This window comes from Thermobia domestica, chromosome 6, assembly GCF_964235325.1.
Source record: "Thermobia domestica chromosome 6, izTheDome1.hap1.1, whole genome shotgun sequence".
In the NCBI taxonomy this organism is placed as follows: domain Eukaryota; kingdom Metazoa; phylum Arthropoda; class Insecta; order Zygentoma; family Lepismatidae; genus Thermobia; species Thermobia domestica.
The window spans coordinates 273,928,446-273,942,800 of record NC_137459.1 but is presented as its reverse complement, the minus strand read 5'-3'; the positions used below and the strand labels follow the sequence as shown (position 1 = coordinate 273,942,800).

The following is a 14,355-nucleotide window of genomic DNA, read 5'->3' as shown; positions in this document are numbered from 1 at the left end:
TGTGTCGTGTGGATGTTTGTTTTGGGGTGTTAGGCTTTTATATTAAACCTTTACATTATATAATCTTTTTCTTTTTTACGAGATTTTCTTTTGGAAAAGGAAAGAAACTACTTTCCTCTTATGTGTGTTTCTTACCATTCACCTTGTTTGAACTGTTTAGGTAAGATGATTTTGTAACTTTTATGTCATCCATTGCCATCACGATAATAAAATGGTAAGTCTTAACAATTTATTTTATTCTCTTATTTGCAGTTTGCCACACTGATATATTTGTAACAAAATTGAGGTTTGGTCCAACGCCTTTCGAATGTGCAACCAACCCAAGCGCTGAGCTTTTTGGGTTGCCTGCTATTTCAGGAAACGGAGAATTGCAGGTGGTAATGCACTTTTGTAGTCGTGTATACATTGTTTTACTAATTAAATTGTATTGTAGGAAAATACAAGGGGGTAATAACTTCAGCTAAGTACTTGAAAATAAATATGAGGTCTAAATTTTCAAGGCATCTATCCAAATAAACTAGTCATAACTAGTCATACATATTTACCCCCCCCCCTCCCGAATGAGACAATATAACTACGTCACTGGGTCGAAGCAAAGAGAAGCTCTACAGTCTGTGGAAAAGCCAATACTGACGCTCAGGAAGGTTATGCTGTGCATTTGGTGGGATTAAAAGTGCATCGTACAATACGAACTGCTGCCACTGGGAAGAATGATAGATTCAGCTCTGTACTGTCGACATCTTGCGTGAGTGCACACAGCAATTCAAAAATAGGTCGAAACAGGTTAACTGTATCGTATACCACGCTGACAACGTCACACCGTAGATATATTTAACGACCTGTCAGAAATCGAGACAATTTGACTGGAAGATTTTAATGCATTCACCCTATACTCTACGCTTAGCACCATGGCTATTATTTGTTTCGATCTCTGTACAACTCCTTAAAAAAAATCAGTTAGTTTCAAAACAGGCCTATGGAAACCAAGTTACATACTTTTTGACCAGAAAGAACAGAAGGGACGGGATTACGATGTTGCCGGAAAAATGAAAGGTCTTCGAACAAAATGTTGTGTAAGCGGATTCATAATGTTATTTTAAAATTACAATAAATGTATTCTCAATATTGAGCTTCAAAGTTTAACACTTCTTAGAAAACATGATATTTATAGTGAAAATGGATTATTTAATTAATGAGTATGCATACTATGCAGTATTAATATTAGACTAAGGAAGATGCTGGTCAAGTGCTATATATGGGGCATTGGACTGTATGGTTCAGGGACTTGGACATTACGGAAGTTAGAGAAGAAATATTTAGAGAGCTACGGAATGTAGTGTCGGAGGAAGATGGAGAAGATAAAGTGGGCAGAAAGAGTAACAAACGATGTTTTAAAACGGATAGGAGAGAAGAAGACGCTTTTAGCCAACATCCTTCGTAGAAAGGTCAATTGGATCGAACATATCTTGCGAAGAAATTTTCTTCTCTATACCGCCACAGAGAGAAAGATGGAGGGAAAGCAAGGAGTAGGAAGAAGAAGAACAGAACTGATCGATGATTTGAAAAATAGAAGAAAATATTGGGAGTTAAAAGGGGAACCTGATGATCGAGAAACGTGGAAGAAACATTTCCAGGCCCTAACCTTAAAAAAGAAAAGAAAAAGAAAAGAAAGAAAAAATAACTCATTAGTCCCAGAACTTGCCAAAAGGCAGAGTACCTAATAATAATAATAATAATAATAATAATAATAATAATAATAATAATAATAATAATAATAATAATAATAATAATAATAATAATAAGTTGTGTTTGAAAGAGTTACCCATAATTTGAATTAAGGATAGCTTAAATATAAGGGTACTGGCTTCAATGAAAAAAGGTTTAATACCACTGGTACGGCACATAACGGTGACGCAGGGGCGGATCCAGGACGGACTTCTGGGGGGGCGGTAGGTCGTAATACTGCTACTTAGAGCTACTTTTAAGAGCTCTCGGATGGGTTTTATTTATATATAAAATAAGAAAGTTTCCTCTTCTGGGGGGGAATCGCCCCGATCGCTTCTCCCCCTGGATCCGCTCCTGCAGTGACGGAACAGATCCTGGTTACCGGGTCACGACTTTTTGTTGGGATCACTTGTGTCTGGGTGTCGTTTCTCAAACCCGGTCTTATACTGTGACTAGAACAAACTCAGAAAGACCCGGCGCACAGTAAAGCAAAAATTCAGAAAAAAATTAAAATTATGTTTTAAAAATTTATCTCGGACTAATTAATCCATCAATATATGTTGGTTACCACCTAGGGCCATTACGACTCGAGCTTCAGATGGTTATGTTGATTCAAAAACTGTGAAGAGCCGATGCAGTACTAAAAGGAGCAAGAAAATTCTGAAAGATTTAGTAATTTTCATGAAAAAAAATCTATTATTCTCTTGAGTTGAGTATGAGTCCGAATATTCTAGTCTCATCAAGTATAATATTTGAAGTGAAATTTTATTTATTATTATTTTAACACAGAATCAGAAATAAGAAAAGTCCGAACTGAAAAATTGCCAAGAGTTTATGAGTTACAAGATTTCCATTCATTCTACAATTTATGTGCCTCCTTGTGTCTCGTTCATTTGAAGGTTAAATGTCACTTTGAGGTGTGCATAAAGAGCCTTCACCATGGTCGAGAGCTCGAAATATTCGAAGCACGAGCTAACTGCTCGCGTTCTCGCTATGTAAATAATCGAGCGCAGGTGGGGATACGTTCCTATGCATCATTTCTTCTTGGGGATGCGGATAACCAATGGATCAGTTGAATATGCCAAAGATTTGATGTATGATGTGGAAGAAGTGAGTAGAGCTGCTCTCGATCCCGTGCAGAATGATTAGCACTATTTTGTAGCAGATATACTCATATCTTTTAATTAATAATCTTAAAAGCACTTCTTCCGTTTCATAACGTATTTCGTCGCCTTACTATTTTATAAAGAAAAAAAAATATCCTTTTTATCGATGCAGAAATGGTTATTTCAACTTAGAACCAAAAAGTAGATACGTGTGTATCATTACTTACATGAATATGATTTACTTGTAAAACCATTGGTTTAACATGTGACTAGGTATTTATGATTTAAAAAAAAAAAGTGTAAATATTTTTCTTTTTAACATAATTGTATCACTTAATATTTATTTTGTTACAAACATATTTTTCAGAAAAAATATTTTGGTAGGCAGTCAGCTTTTAATCTAATATTTAATATACAGTACATCAAAGCTTTACAACAGCATCGCAATTGTTAATCTTGAAATAAAACAAAATTTTCATTATTTTCCATACGGTTGTTTTGTTTTCTAAACCATTCAATATGACAAAATTAGCTTGGCCGACTAAACTACTGACCCTCTTGGTGCTATTAGCGAGTCTGCCAATTTTTAAGTTTCCAGGTCAATTTTTTTAAAAGATTTTCCCCATTCTACAGTGGCCTGGAAGCAGCCAAAATATTAACTTTGCAGCATTACTGCAAACTTGAGTTCGAACGTTCATTTCTTTAATTCCCAGTGTGACATTTCTCAATAAAGGGACATATTCTGAATATTTCAAATATGAATTTATGTTTACTCGTCTTGCCATACTGGAGTTAGTTCAGTGTTTTCTCTACACAGATTATACAGAAAGAATAAACAAAACATAATTTGTTTTTAGGAGCATATTTTATATTCTAAACGACATGTTTTACACGTTCGCTTGATTAAACTTTGAAAAGTTGTCATAAGAAAAACACGTGATGCTTTCTTCTTTGTGATTCTGATGTGTTTATATTTTGTTAAACGTTGTAGTTATCTTTCAGTGCAATGTTTTGACACACAAGGACGCACACAACAAGTAAGAAAAGAAATTGTAGACTTAGTGACAAAGCAAAAACAGACGAGAAAATCGTGTTTGATAGAATTACATTAGCAACCATACACATACTCCCCATGTGTATGACGGGTTATAGCAGGTCTGTCCGCGTCAGACTGGGACACTCCAGCTCATGAGTCTGTTCGGGTCATTTTGGGCCAGAGTCTGTCCGGATCATCGGACTACTCCAAATTATGGACCTGTCCGAATCACCGCGCCTGATGGGTAGTGGACCTGAAAGCCTCCGAGAAATTCGGGTGAAGCGTCACGAAGTTCGTGACATGTTCCATCATTGGCACATAAACATTTTATGTCATAATATAATTAAGCTGATATGTGTAAGTCACGTCTTTCGGTTGATTTTCAGCTCTTGTCAGACAAATTGTTGAAATTCTCTAATCTACTATCGTTCAATTTACTAAAAGAATTGCGACTTGATCTTTATTGTGGAATTGGAATCACTACGAAGCAAGAGCTTCATTGTGGAAGCATATCTGAGCACTTTCACCGACACATAGACCACTCTGTTGCCTCGCTTTCAATTATTATTATTATTATTATTATTATTATTATTATTATTATTATTATTATTATTATTATTATTATTATTATTATTATTACAGTTTCCGGACTTCTCCTAGAGTTGTATACAGTGGCGTACACAAATGAAGTCTCGGAGTTTTAAACCCCCATTGAGTAAGATATTATGGAAATATAAACATTTATACATATTAAAACTCCGACACCAATTTTGTGTACAGCACTGCATACAACTCTAGAAAGAGTCCGGAAACATATGCACAAAAATCACGTTTCATTTGCCCTTAGAGGATATAAGGTTGAGTGCTTATTTCCCTTTGATAAAACTGCGTACACTACCGGTTGCATATTATTAAATGACACACAAAATTGTCAATACTTCAAAAGCTACAAGAAGGCAGAGTATCTTGCTTCATCATAAAGTTTTGTTTCCATCGAAAATATAGTACACTTTAAAAGAACATGAATAGAGATACTGTATTTGACTTTTTAAAGCCAAAAGTGCATGCATCATTAATATTGTCCTTTAACCGCATTCCATTAATGTGATTTATTATTAAGGTTTGAAATGAACCAGATGCATGAGTATGTAATTCTACTTTCCCGTAATATATAATACTAAACCTTACACGTAATATTAATAAGATGATCTGTTACAGGTTATCGAATCATTCCTTGGGACGATTATGGACAGTATCCCGTAAGAGGAATGCATGGCTGGGAGGCTGACGTGGCAGATATGAGATCAATCTTCTTAGCTATAGGCCCAGGTATATTTTATAAATGCTCTATTTAAAAAAAAAATAAATAAAATTGGTAAATGCTGTGATAAAGGTCGTTAATAGATCTTAAATATGTATCCAGTTACCGTAACATAAGTCTAATTAATATAAAGACAGTATTCGCAACACATATTCAATTTGAATTTTCTGTAGTACGGAGAGGTCTTATCTCGACTGAGTCATCAACAATTTGCCCAGACCTTGGCTCAAGATTGATGATACTTGGCCCGAGGACCATTATCCGGGATAATCTCGGACCACCTCTTTAAATTTTGAAGTGGGTACTTGGTCCACCCCATCAATTTTGAGGAAGTATGCATAGGACCATTTCCTAAATTTTGGAAATTGCAAAAACTAAAAATTTGCTAGGGTAGCATGGGATCATGGTATATCTCCGAAAATTTGAGTGGCTCTCCTCGTTTCCTGGTATGGGTTAAAGAAGTGCAAAAAATAAATTTAGGAGAATTTCTACCTAATTTACTCTATAATGTTAGGCTTTATTGCACCATATGGTCCTACTGATAAATACATGGGTGCATTCTTTTCCACAGGATATGGGTATCATAGTTAACTCCTGAAATTTTAGTAGAAGCACATTGGCCTACCCTTTAAATTCGGGAATTGTCAAAAAAAATATATGAATTGATAATTGTTCGAACAAACGTATGTACCTCGTAAATTTGTGTAGTCCTCTTATCCCTTCCATGAGTAAAAAATTAGCAATACGTTTTATTATGTGGAAAGTTTATGACCTAACTTATCCTCTAAAATGTTATTTTATTACATCATATTGCCCTATTAATGGGTTCATTCATAGAACAATGAAATCATGGTGCAACTCTCATAAATTTCGGCATGGTTGTATTAGCCCGCCTCGGAAATTTGGGAATTGCCAAATAATAAAAGTTTGTAGACATTGTGCTGGAATAGACAAATTTACAAAGGCATTTACATACCTTTGTAAATTTGGTTGGCCCATCTTGTCTCCCTCGAGGGGTAAAATTTGTCAAAACCTATATTTGGAAGGTGTACGTAACGATTCACTCCTTAATTGAAACTGTATACTAGTTTATGGTAGATTAAATATTGGGTCCCTAGAAGATAAGACTATGGGTACATGCTTCTGTTTTTATGAGTGTTCCCAAAAAGTTGTTACGTTTTGATTTACTCCTTAATTTGGAAACTGTATTACAACGTGCAAGCTATAATTCATTCACTAATTTGGGAACTATATTATATCTTATGGTATATTAAGTACAATGTCCCTGAAAGACAGGAATATGATCAAAAGTTGGGTAGTCCTTCTTATTCCCAAAATTGGCAAAAATAATATTTTGATGGGTAGATTTGATTCATCTCAACTGAATTATAGTTTGTGGTACATTGACTATTGTGAAGATCTAGATAGATCTCTGGTAGATATATGAAATATATCTGTTCTCATAGTCTAATGTACTCCCATGCGCAAAAAATATTGCGCGTATACTGTAACTCACAATTTTTCGCAATTATTCCATTTTCCATATGTTTATTGGTAAAATTCAGTTATTAGTACGTGGAGATAATAGAAAGCAATCCATATAAGGAAATATTTCCTAAAAATATAATAAAATAATAAAAATATAAGCAAAAAACAAAATTATGTTCGGTTTTGTGTATACTGGCAATAATGTTTTCGAGGGAATTTTTGGAGTAGCACAGCACGATTGCAGAGGGAATAACAAGATTAGTAGGAGAACAGCTGAATCAAGGAACTGGAAATTGGAGCAAAATATTGCATTTATTGGCTTAAATCTAGGGTGTAAATTGTCTGCCAAATATAAATTAGCTTCTGTAAGCAAGATGTTATACGCAAAATATAAACTAAGAGAAAAACTGTTGTCTTAAGTTTGGAAGTGACATGCTCTATAGCCATGAGCATTTATTTCTTAAGAAAAAGATAGGCAACAAAAGAAAATCTGTGTGGTCAAGTGGGTAAAGTGACGGACTAGTAATTCTTATACTGTTTTGACACCAGATCGAATCCCATCCGGTCCTGTTCAATTTTTTTTCTTTACAAAACATTGTAGAAAGTGTATAATTTTTATGTTAATAAAACTGAAAGAATACAATTAGGAAATAACTTTTTGTTTCCTCTGATGACGTATATGTTTAGAATTAGTGTACTATTAGTAATACCGATTGCTTTCAGTTTATGGTGTTGTATAGCTTCCTTTATCACCCTCTTTTCTTGAAAAAAAAATTGTCTCCAATAAAGTATGAAAAATATATATAGTCAGAAACAGACATCTTAGTATCAAACATGATTTATCGTGATGAAATAAACAAGTTTCCCGTTATTAAAAAATAAAACTATAGAAAATCATTGAATTTGGTCTTAAGGTTTTTATTATGCTATATATATTCTTTATAAGACTATACTTTATAAGGCAAGATGAGCGATCATACCCTCAAATTTAGCTAGTGAGTGAAAGATGTTTTCGGCACAAATATTTTACAGGTTTAGGTGCATGCAACACCAATACGCCATGGTCTTGACCTTCGTTTATTTCACATTATTGTCCGACATATCATAGCAGGTAAAAAGCAGCATCAATCGGCAAGAAGAACTGCAAGTTGTGGTCTTAGTCTGTTTCTGATGCTCCGGACTCGATCGCCTAGCACGCTCGTCTATACCTTGACTCATACGTCTATCATTCAGTGCAGGCACATATCCAGCTTTTCTTTTCGGAGGGGACCCGATACGAATCCTCGTAAGCACGGAATTCTAATGTTTCAAAAATATCAATAATAATAATAATAATAATAATAATAACAATAATAATAATAATAATAATAATAATAATAATAATAATAATAATAATAATAATAATAATAATAATAATAATAATAATAATGCAGCATTTCTGTATTTCTCTTAAACGTTTCTTACTTATCATTTATGACCGGTCAAACTTAATTCTAACTCACACGAAATCAAAAAATATTTTCTAGAGACATGTAAGGAAAACTGTCTGCTACGTATATCACATAACAAAAATAGCAAATGGCAATGAGTGTATCGTTCTAATACAGTAATGTTATAAACAGACCGGAAACGAAATTGTAATCCCATTTAAAAGTGTTCTTTATTTCCACCTGGTATCAATGACATTACGGTATATTCTTACAAGTAACACTTCCCAAGTGTAACACTCCGATTTTGATAAAATTTGACAGGCAGATACTACACATAAAATAAACGAATACATGTTTTTTATTTTCTGCGGAAAAATTGTTTTACGGGGGCAAAAGCACTCACCCAAAATTTTGAAAGTTGACGCCCGAAAGACAAAAACAAGTGGACCAAAGTGTACGAAATTGTGCACAGATATGGCAGACGTAAAATGAAGGAATACGTGTTTTGTATTTTCCTGGAAAAAACGGTTAGGTGGGACGCAGACCCCTCCAAACCTTTGATCATGAAATATCAAAAGTGCTAGTAACAATATGTCTGATGTGTGTAAAGGACGAAGAATTCCGATGACACTTTGTGTATGGACAATACGCAAAAACTAAACGAATGACTGTTTTAGGGGACAAAATCCCCCATCCAAAATGATGAAAGTTGACGCCCGAAAGGCAAGAAGAAGTGAACCGAAATGAATGAAATTGTGCACAGATATTGTAGACGAAAAATGAGGGAATATGGGTTCCGTATTTTCCTGAAAAAAAAAACTTTTCGGTGGGACACAGACCCCTCCAAAACTTTGATCGTGAAATATCAAAAGTGCTAATAACAGTATGTCAGAAGTGCTTAAAGGACATGAAGAATTGGAACGACACATTGTGTAGGGACAATACGCAAAAAAAAAAAAAAAAAAAAAAAAAAGTTTATTTTCTGCGAAAAATTGGTTTTAGGGGCAGAATTCCCCACCCAAAATTTTGAAATCGTGCACAGATATTCTAGACGTAAATTGAGGTAATTGTGTTTCGTATTTTCCTGAAAAAAGGCGATTGAGTGGGGCACGGACCTTCTAAGCTGTTGATTAGGAAATATCAAAAGTGCGAATAAGTATGTATACGTCAGAAGTTCCTAAAGAGTATGGAGAATTGCAACGAAACTTCGTATAGGGACAATTTGCAAAACAATAAATGAAATGCATTTTAATTTGTATGAAAAAACAGTGTTGGGGCCTAGAGCCCCTCCAAAAAAAAAAGTTAATATTACCGTAAAAGTGCAGGAAGGAGTGGACCGAAGCAAATGAAATTGTGTGTAGATATTGTATAGACTGTATGTAAAATAAGGACTTTCGTGTTTTAAAGATGTCCCTATCAATTTTGGCACATCAGCAAACAGGAAATTAATCGGCACGTGTTTTTGTTTATGCGGAAAAACATTGTAAGGGTTAAAGTTGCCTCGTGAAATACTACAAAATACGCTATAGAAAAATACTGTTTGTCCTTGTTGTTGATCTGCCAAATTTGAAGAAATCTGATGGAGACACTTGTGAAACACGAGAGGCTTTATTTTTCATATCCAATATCTACAGACAATTTCATTCGCTTCGGTCCAATCCTTCCGACACTCAACGCCTCGGTCCACTCTAAAGTTTTTTTCTCTTTTCAGGAAAATACGAAGCACGTATTTCCTCATCTTACCTCTACAACATTTGTGAACAATTTCATTCAGTTCGGTACATTTTTTCTTGCCTTTCTTGCGTCAAATTTCAAAATTCATGCGGGGGACCTTTTGTCCTCTAAAACCGTTTTTTCGCAGGAAATAAAAAAGCCGAATTTGTTTATTTTTTGCTTATTGTCCTAACACAAAGTTTTGTTCCAATTCTTCATGTAAATTTAGGCACTTCTGACATACTGTTAATAGCACTTTTGATATTTCATGATCAAAGGTTTGGAGGGATCTGTGCCCCACCTAACCGTTTTTTCCAGGAAAATACAAAACACGTATTCTCTAATTTTATGTCCGCAATATCTGTTCACAATTTCGTTCAGTTTGGTCCACTTGTTTTTGCCTTTCGAGCGTCAACTTTCAAATTTTGGGTGAGGGCTTTTGCCCCCTAAAACCGTTTTTCTGCAAAAAATAAATAAATAAATAAATAAATAAATAAAAAAGCACTTATTTGTTTATTTTATGTATAGTATCTACCTGCCAAATTTTATCAAAATCGGAGTGTTACACTTGGGAAGTGTTACTTGTTAGAATTATAACAACAACGCATTGTCCACAGTTTGGACACTGACTCAAAGTAATCTGATATAAATAAAAAAAAAAAACTCAAAAGGGAAAAAGTAGGTTTATTAAAAAGTGCTTGAGATTTGGTAAGGGACAGCTTCCAGGACCTCACGCTGGATACGTCACTGAGTCAATGCATTATATTTGTTTCTTGCAAAGATGATAATTAGATGCGTAATGTGTAAAATTATATCATAGTTTGACTTTTTATAGGTCTTTCCTTAACACATCCATATTATCCGGCGTTCTGCCTGCCTGTTTTATGTCGGATAAGCGAAACTCTACTGTATTTTCAGATAGCATATACTAAGGAGCTAGAGGTCTGCACGGGCCGGAATTTTTAGAACGGACCCGGCCCGTCCCCTTTAATTTATAATCTATAGGCATTAGCGGAGCCAATGGAGCCAAGGGCCCCCAGCTCAGGGGGCCCTTTAAAATCCCTCTGTTTAATACTTACGCTCACGGTATCGCTAGATTTAAGTCTTTGCATCAGCAGCATTTACCTGTTAATAATGAATGCAATTATTTAATTGTTAATATTGAATTTAACTAAACTAATTATTGTAAACTTGAAGCACATTCAAATATTACAGCATAGTTCTCGGTAGTTCCATAAGTAATTTCAGAGACCACGGTGTTTCAGTAGTAGAGCGTTCACCTTTGGTGCATGGAGTCCTTGGTTCGATCTATGCTCGCGCCAAGTGAACCTTGTGCTGGACAAACACTGTGTGTGTGGGTTTTCTCGAGGTTCTCCCGTTTTATCCCACTTTTTTCATTCCACCATTTCATTCATTTCTTATCATCACTGTCTCCTTTAGCCTATCCGGCATAACGTGGGACGTAAAACTTAAAAATTTCATTTCAAATCATTTCAATCAAAAAACAGTTGCAGGAAGTATGTAATTTCGAATAAAACAAACTACTATATACAATTCTGAGTATATTATTCTTTTATGAAATTCTCGCGAACCTTATTTCTAAATTGAAGGGTAAGAAGACTAAATTCATTCTCTTATTATTATAGATCCATTTCAATTGAAGCAGTTGGAATAGTTGGAAAAAAAATTAAAAAAAACATACCCTATATTCCAGTGTGCCACAATCGGTATAACGCGCCACACTGGTGTGTCCAGCAAAGTGAACAGTGTGACGCAAACTTTTTCCTATTATTTGCAAGAATATTTGTCGAGTTCCTGTTATTTATTATTATTATTATTATTATTATTATTATTATTATTATTATTATTATTATTATTAACGATTTTTCCATGGATCAGCTGTCTGTATACGGTTAAGCAACCACAAGTATCACATTGAAGGAATGAGTGTAATTATTTACTTTAATAGTAATACAAAAGTCTATTTGCTTGTATATTCTACCGGTAATAACTGCATCCGTCTAGAAAGCTAGGACTAACAACAAAGGGATACCAAGCTGTGACCACACACCGCCCCAAATCGTGGGTGCCACAAGTTCTCTTCTACGCCTTAGAACAATAAGGGCTGTAGCGTTCAGGGAGAGAGAGAAACAACTTAATTCCATTGCAGTTATATGCTTATTAAATGTTAACTTATATTTATAAATTATGTAAGTGATCGTATCGTTTTCTGTTTATTATTATTATTATTATTATTATTATTATTATTATTATACATTTCTTAATACGTTGATTGCCATGTGTATGGAATTCCATACACACGGCTGTCCTGTACAGTAGAGCGTGATTATTTTCCATACGCAAACAATGTAGATATTCCAAGTTTGTTGTGTTCGTTCTATAGCTGTGTATGTAATTAGATACATATGGCGTAGAAATCAAAATTTAATGTCCATTCCACGTATATGAAAAACCATACACAAAGACATTTATGAATAAAGACATTGAGTTTGAGTTTAACGTCTCGTTCAGCAACGAAGCTATATGAGACGTCGGCCTACTGATTAACGTGGACTCCGAACCACGTGAACTCTCGCCGGGAATCGAAGCCGGGTCTTCCACGCCAAAGGCGCGTACGCTAACCTCTAAGGAGCTTATGAACAGAGACATTTATGAGCTAAAACAAAGGCGAAAACAAAGATGTGTGATGTGATTTTGAGTTTATCGTCCCTTTCAGCAGCGAGGCTATATGAGACGTGGACCTACTGATTAACGTGAAATCCGAACCACATGAGCTCCCGCCGGACGAAAACAAAGACCTTTGGAATTGACAATTGTTTGGACATTCCAGTCGAACCTACCTAATATTAACAACGTTTCTACGATAATTTCGTAACATTGTATTATTTCTTTTGTTGATTAGCTTGGTTAGGCTTATTTAAACACTTTCTTCTTTGCACCGACGTGTCACATCTCTTGTATGAAGATACACTAGCTCTCACTGGAAATCTAATCCAGAACCAATGCACTTGAACCATTTGACCACAACAAGGCACATTTAAAAAGAAGTTTCGATTTTGTTCGGAAAATTGTGATTAGGTGTAACATTTAAAAACATATTTAAGAAAGGGTACGGAGTAAACGCACTGTACTTTCTCGCTCGAATATTTTACACTGACTTATGTTAGGCTGCAACTGTTATTGATACATTTATTTGGGAAATTGCGAATAAAATAATGTTTTGGAAAACTTTGCTAGAAGAAACTTCAGACCCAAAAGTAAAGTACCCATTGGTCATATTTCCGTTAGAAATAACTTGATCCATATATTAGAATTATAAAGGATATAATTGTATGTGAACTATAAGCAAAAGCGTCTGAGTAATTTCTGAGAAAATTATGCAAAAAGTCACCCCCAAGAATAAATTATCCCTTGTGGATCTTTTCAGGACAAACGAGCTATGCTATATTGTTAGTGTTTTCATAAAACATTTATTTATGAAATACGAACACAATCGCCTGAGTCGTTCTTGAGACAATCGCAGGGTAAAACTTACTGTCAAAAGTAACATACCATTTCTAGATTTTCCGGATGAGGGAATTATACCATATAGCTAGGTTATTTATGTAATACGTATTTATAAAATATGAACAACAAACATCTCCTGAGTTGTTTTTAGGAAGGTCATCGGGAAAAGCTTACCCCCAAAGGTAAACTCTTCTATCTGTAATTTTGACAGTATATCGAGTAATTTTTAAGCAAATCGTCGGGAAAAATTTCACTGTCAAAGTAAACTATCTCTTTTGGATTTTTCTTTTCGGAACAAGCGAGTTATACCATATTGTAAGATTATTACAGAAAATATTTTTACTGAAATTAGAACAAATTTCAGTAAAAATACAACTTTCAGTAATAACTGAGACAATTGTCAAAAAAAATCAACCCTTGAGAAAACCACTTCTTCTGTATGTTATCGGAATAAACTATTTATGCTCTATGTTAGTTTATTAATGAAATATTTCTTTACGAAATATGAACAAAATTGCCTGAGGCGTTAATGGGAAAACCATCGGGGGAAAGCTCACCCTAAGATTAAGCTACTCCTTCCAACGAGTTGACATATTGTTACGTAATTAATGATACGTTTATTTATGAAATGTGGTTGAGAAAATTGTGCAAAAAGAACGCATACCATACAGTAAATTACACCATATATATTTTTTCAGAAAAATTATTCATATGTGGTGGAGATTTGTTAATAAAATATATATTTATCAAAAGTAAATAAAATCGTCACAGCTTTTTTTTTATTTGAGAAAATTGAATTATTTTAAATTTTAATCCTTCAGTAAATTACCCTTGCTTTTAGGTGTCGAAGGACATAAAATTCGAAAGATATTATGTTACTAAAACGTTATGTCTAGAATTCGGTGCAGATACGTTGAACAGTATGGCCTCTATTTGAGTGCGTGTAAAAGCGTGACGAACCGAGAGACAAATAGATGGACAGACATCGAAAAATCATTTTTCTCGCTA

General features: G+C 34.5%; 1 protein-coding gene across 1 annotated transcript in view; it reads left to right on the top strand.

The window, feature by feature from the left end:
• LOC145687791 (glycerophosphocholine cholinephosphodiesterase ENPP6-like) overlaps positions 1 to 14,355 on the top strand; it is a 202,723-nt gene that overhangs the window by 179,728 nt on the left and 8,640 nt on the right. Inside the window, exon 9 of the mRNA XM_081761224.1 lies at positions 5,086 to 5,196. Coding sequence (XP_081617350.1) covers positions 5,086 to 5,196 — 111 coding nt within the window. The remainder of the gene's footprint in view (positions 1 to 5,085; positions 5,197 to 14,355) is intronic.